The 6000-nt window shown below is 33.3% G+C and overlaps 1 protein-coding gene across 1 annotated transcript; it reads left to right on the top strand.

The window, feature by feature from the left end:
* Positions 1 to 1766: 1766 nt before the first annotated feature.
* On the top strand, positions 1767 to 3854 carry LOC101216325 (probable glucan endo-1,3-beta-glucosidase A6). Its single transcript, XM_004144349.3, has 3 exons — positions 1767 to 1914; positions 2005 to 3303; positions 3498 to 3854. The coding sequence occupies exons 1-3, from the start codon at positions 1860 to 1862 to the stop codon at positions 3542 to 3544; spliced, it is 1401 nt and encodes a 466-aa protein (XP_004144397.1). The 5' UTR covers positions 1767 to 1859; the 3' UTR covers positions 3545 to 3854.
* Positions 3855 to 6000: the final 2146 nt, after the last annotated feature.

Here is a 6000-nt window from a genome sequence, read left to right as displayed (position 1 = left end):
TCCCTGGAAAACTTATTATAGAGGAAATCTCAAAAAGGAAATTGAGTCCCCTGCTGATCAGCCATCTCCGATCCAAGACTCAACCTCCTTAAAATCAAGGTTCTCACTAAGGGACGTCTCAAACAAAGCTTTGACTTTTGTGTTAGCAAGTTGGGTCTCATTCCAACTTGAGAGGGAGTGTTAGAATTAGTGGGCTTGGTCCAATAAAGGATTTATCCTAACATCCTTTCCTTTTTTTTTTTTATCATAAGTTGTAACCTATTTATTTTCCTTCTTGTATCTTTTATTAATATGAGAAATTAATAAGAAAGTCAATCGTGGTTTTTTTTTTTTCTTTCGATACTCTGGTTTTCATGTAACTCAATGTCTACTTTATTTCACCCCTTTTAACACTAACGATAATTATAATGGTAACAATGCAATGTAACTCTCAAACACATTTCAATTGAGCACTCTCAATCCATCAATTTAATTGTGTTATTTTGTTACAAACTTAAATGTGTGTCTCATGAGTCAAAATATAACACAAAAAAACAACATCAAAAGTAATCAAACGGGATTCATGTTTTTTTTATTCCCATCGATCCATTACGTGTTTTCACTTGAATAAATGTGACCTAATTACTTGAACAACACAATTATTTTTTGAATAATTCTAAACACAATTATTTTTTTGAATAATTCTAAAAGATGCCGTGGAGGAAAATTATTTTTAAAGGATGACGAAATATTTAGTTGTCACTTTTACAATATAAGGTTTCTAACTTTTGTATTTATAGGCTTCGTAATATCAATTAGTTATAACAACCAATTTAAATAATTTGGAGATTTGTCATCACATTACCCTTTAAACCTTAATTAATATGTTAACAACTAATGAATAATTATTAAAAGTTACATCTCTGTCACTTTGTTAAACAACAATTTATTTTTCTTATTTGTGTTTCCACGTTTCATTTTAACTTTTCAAAAAGTCAAGCACTGTAGCTAAAGTCTAGAAACAAAAGCAACTCATAAGTTTAACTTATGAGTTGAAGTATAATGTTTAGAGACTTTATTTTAAAAAACAAAGAAAATATATATATAAAAAAAATCAAATTGTTGTTAAATAAGACTTACATAATTAAATTATCCCATGTAAATTGAAAATTAATTCAAGATAAGAAAGTAAAGTAAAAATAAAATCAAAACTTAACATTTAACATTAAAATGCAAAGATACAATTCAAACAATAACAAGAATAACATAAATTATATTGACTTATATAAATATAAACTTTTAACCAATTATGGTTTCAATTTTAACTTTTAAAAATCAATAATTTTTATTTTAAAGAAAATGGAAAGAGTATAAATAAAAATCCAATATGGGCAATTTAACTTTTGTGCTTTTATTTCATCTCACTCAGCATAGATTCCCTCACTCTCTTTTTGAAACTGCACATGACCCCAATTTCCTTCTCTCTTCCTTTTAACAATAATTTTTATTTTTTCTAAATAATAATAAAAAAAAGAACCTTTCTTGAATTTAACCATTTAAGACATAAATATAATTATAAATTTAAAAGGGTATAGTGTATTAAATTTGATATGATATTTTTACAATTTTGATGTGGAACATAAAGCCCTAATATCTGTCAATTAATCCAACGGAGGTTTTTTATTTTATTTTTTTAGTTAGGGTTTGCTTATCAAAAATAAAGTAAATTATTCCAATTTTGTCCTCCACGAGTCATTGACTCTCAAGTCCCACATCTACGTCTCGGTCTCCTATATCACCATCACCATCATCCTCCATTAATCCCCACTCTCTCCATTTCCTCCCATTCTTCCTCTTCCTCTTCTTCTTCTTCTGCAACAATGCCCATTCCCTTCCTTTCTCTACTCTTCTTTCTCTTTTTCCTCTCACTCTCAAGTAAACTCCAATATCCTTCTTCTTCTTCTTCTTCTTCTTCTTCTACGTTTTTGTATTTCTCTCTAACCTTCTCCTCCTCATTTCTTGCAGGTGCAGAAATCTCAACCCTCGTCGGAATCAACTACGGTCAGCTCGGCAACAACCTCCCTCCCCCCTCCCATTCCGTCAATTTAATCAAATCCCTAAACGCTCAAATCGTCAAAATCTACGACGCAAATCCCCAAATCCTCAAAGCTCTCAAAAACACCGATCTACGGGTCTCCGTCATGGTTCCTAACGAACTCATCATCAACATTTCTTCTAGCCAGAACCTCGCCGACCAATGGGTTCGGACCAATATCCTCCCCTTTTACCCCCAAACCAAAATCCGTTACCTTCTCGTCGGAAACGAAATCATCTCCTCCACTGGAAATCAAACCTGGTTCAGTTTAGTACCGGCGATGCGCCGAATCAAACATTCTTTGAAAACTTACGGGATTCATAAAGTGAAAGTCGGAACACCCTCTGCTATGGATGTTCTTCAGTCGTCTTTTCCGCCCTCGAATGGGACATTCCGGGCGGATATTGCGGATCGTGTCATGAGACCGATGTTGCAGTTTCTTAACCGGACGAAATCGTTCTTCTTCCTTGATGTGTATCCCTATTTCCCTTGGTCTTCCGATTCAGTTAACATCAAACTCGATTATGCTCTGTTTGAATCGAAGAACATTACGTATTCGGATCCGGTTTCGGGCTTGGTTTACACGAATCTCTTCGATCAAATGGTGGATTCAGTGATTTTCGCTATGAAACGTCTCGGCTTCCCCGATATCCGAGTATTCATCGCCGAAACCGGATGGCCAAACGGCGGCGATTACGACCAAATCGGCGCCAGCATCCATAATGCCGCCGTGTACAACCGGAACATCGTGAAACGAGTCACTTCGAAACCGCCAGTTGGTACACCGGCTCGACCGGGACGGATGTTGCCAACGATAATATTCTCTTTGTATAATGAGAATCAGAAACCGGGTCCGGGTACGGAGAGGCATTTCGGACTGTTGTATCCGAAGGGAAAGGCGGTTTATGAGATGGATTTGAGTGGGTCGAGAGCGGAGACAAAGTTTAAGCCGCTGCCAGAGGCGGAGAGGAATGAACCGTACAAGGGGAAGATTTGGTGCGTAGTTGGGAAGGGCGTGAATATGAGTGATGTTGTTGGGGCTTTATCGTACGCATGCTCCCAGGGAAATAAAACGTGTGAACCGATACGAAAGGGCGGTCCGTGTTATGAACCGGATTCCTTAAAACGACATGCAAGTTTTGCGTTTAGTTCGTACTGGGCCCAGTTTAGAAAGGTCGGTGGAACCTGTTACTTCAATGGCTTAGCAACTCAAACCATCAAAGACCCAAGTAAGTTTTTGTTTTTGTTATTATTTTTTTCTTAACTAAAACACATATCAATTATTCTTTACAAGATTTAGTAACACGTTTTTATTTTCTTTGCATTTCAAACCATTGGGGTTGTTTGAAATTTATTGTTTTTTGAGAGTAGAATTTAATTAGTGGTATTGGTGAACTAAAGAAAAACAATTAATTTCTTGCAGGTTATGGAAAGTGCAAGTTCCCAAGTGTGACATTGCAAGCATCATAAGTTATGAATTTGATGGGTGAATTATAAGAAAGGTGGTTTGGGCATCCCATTTCCTTCTCTTTTTGTTTTTAATTTTAAATATTAATCAAGGAAGGACCAAAATGGAAAAGTGGGGGTTTTTTTATTGATAATTTTAATTTGATGGTGAGAATTGAAATGGGGTGCCCAAACCAGCAATAGCATCGCCAAATATGATTCAGTAATTCCACCCTCCTTTTTGCTCTGTCTTTTTCATCAACGCGTGGTCCACTTTTTCAACGCCCGTTTTTATTTATGCTACACCTAACGGCTACTTTTCTTTTCTCTTTTACTCTTTTCTCTTTTAATTATTATGTATTTTGTTTGGCAAATTAATATCATTATTTTTTACCTAAACATGAACAATCTATTTCTTGTCTCTCTCTACATCAAACTAAAAATCAATCAAATACAAAACAAATTAGATTAAAACAAAAAGGATACCATACAAAAACTTGGATGTGCTGCCTTCTTCAACACTTCAATTTCAATCTCCACCCACAAGTAAAAGGTAAAAGGGAGATAAAATGCAAAACCCAACATCCAAATATCCAATGCCAAATTTAGCCATTCTTTTGCAATTTATTTATCTTCCTTTCACATTACTAATTTCTATCGTACTATTACTTTTTATTCATATTCTTATATCATTTGAATTCTATAGAATTTTGGAGCTACCCATAAAAATATATTTATTTGACAAATTTTGATTTACATTTGATATGCTTTTCAATAATGTAATTTAATAGCTGTGGGCTTCTATAGTTGAAGATTATATACATTACATGTACACATATATTTGGAGAGAATTAATAAAAAGGTAGGAGTGAAATATATGGCAATCAAATTTTGGTTGTCCTCTAATGCCGACCTGACAATTTTGAATGAAAGAAAAAATAAATTAGATAAGTTGAAATTTGATAGTTAGAGTAGTAGAATTGTAAATTTTAGTTTTGAAGAACTAAATTGATACAAATGTGAGGGTGGAAGTAAATTTGCAATTTAACCTTTGAAAGTGATACATTGTTTTGGTCTCTGCTTCCATGATAAATAAATATCAGGGTGGGATTGCATATGAGTTATGGTAAATGAATAAGGGAAATAGTTGGTACATCCTAGAAGATTCATTTTCTGTATATACTTCTCAAAAATCCAAAAGGAACAACTAGGATGCATGAAGAAGGTAATTGTTTCAAAAACCTATGGATTGGGTCGGCGTGCTGCTGATCCACTTCCACGACAGATACTGGGGAGAGCCGAGCATCCACGTTCTACTAGCTGGGTTGATTTCAAAAGTCCGCAAAATGGAGGTGGCTTCGGTTGATTACAATCTACAAATTTAAGATATTTTCTGTCTGCTTCAACATTTTGGAACATCACCACCATGCTAATGAAAACCACACATATCATCCACGACCTCATCTTATTTCTTTTCAAGAAAATTTCTCTTCTTCTTTTCTTTTCTTTACAATAATTTTTTAGATGATTTGTGGATGATGTGTTGTTTTTTTTTGTGTGTGTTCTGATCTCCTTATTTATAAGCCTTTTCAAAATTAAATTTGAGTCAAAATGCGTACCTTTAGTAAATTGTTAATTTTAGAATTGACTATTTATTATGGGGTGGGTTCTTTCTAAGAAAATCAATTTGGGTGGTAGAGAAGTCAGATCTAAAAACACATCAATTCAACCCAATATATTTCCTCAATTAATCATTAATATTATTTATTCCAAATAAACTTGTGATGATTTTTTTTCTTAATTCATTACTACACCATGGATCTAAAACAAATCATTAATATTGATATAAAAACATTAATCCATTAGGTTGAGTTAACTAATTCTACACTTTTCATAATAGTAAGAGACACGTATAATACAAATTATAGTAAACATTGCACTACGTCTTATGTTTGGTTGTGCTAAATTTAAAAGTACGAAAATTCAAAAAGTAATAGAATAAGATGTACATGAAAAGAAATTACAATGAAAAGATTAAAATTTAAAAATTTAAATGTAAGACTTGCATAGAAGTATTTTTTTTTTCTATAAACAATATCTTTTGTACAATTTGAAGGTAACTTACTGTTACCTATGAGCTTGATCCAAACTTTTGTTGTCTTTATTGAAATTCCTCTAGATAGTGTAATATAAAGTTGTCTATGAGAAAATACACTTTGAAAATATATTCCAATGTTAAGAATTGTTTGTCCTTGTGCTTTGTTAATTGTCATTGCAAAGCATAGACAAATGGAGGATTGTTTTTTATTGAACTTGAATGGATATCCATTGTCATTTTGTAACGCTCGAGAATAGAAGGGAGACATGAATGAACCGATATCACATCTAAATGAGAGGGATCGTGAGAACATGAAAGTTATGTTAAGAAAGACTTAAAAGAATTAAAAGTTTATACTTATATCAACAAGGTACACCTTTCT

This window comes from Cucumis sativus, chromosome 3 (genome assembly GCF_000004075.3).
Source record: "Cucumis sativus cultivar 9930 chromosome 3, Cucumber_9930_V3, whole genome shotgun sequence".
NCBI lineage: Eukaryota > Viridiplantae > Streptophyta > Magnoliopsida > Cucurbitales > Cucurbitaceae > Cucumis > Cucumis sativus.
This window is presented reverse-complemented; position numbering and strand designations above follow the sequence as displayed.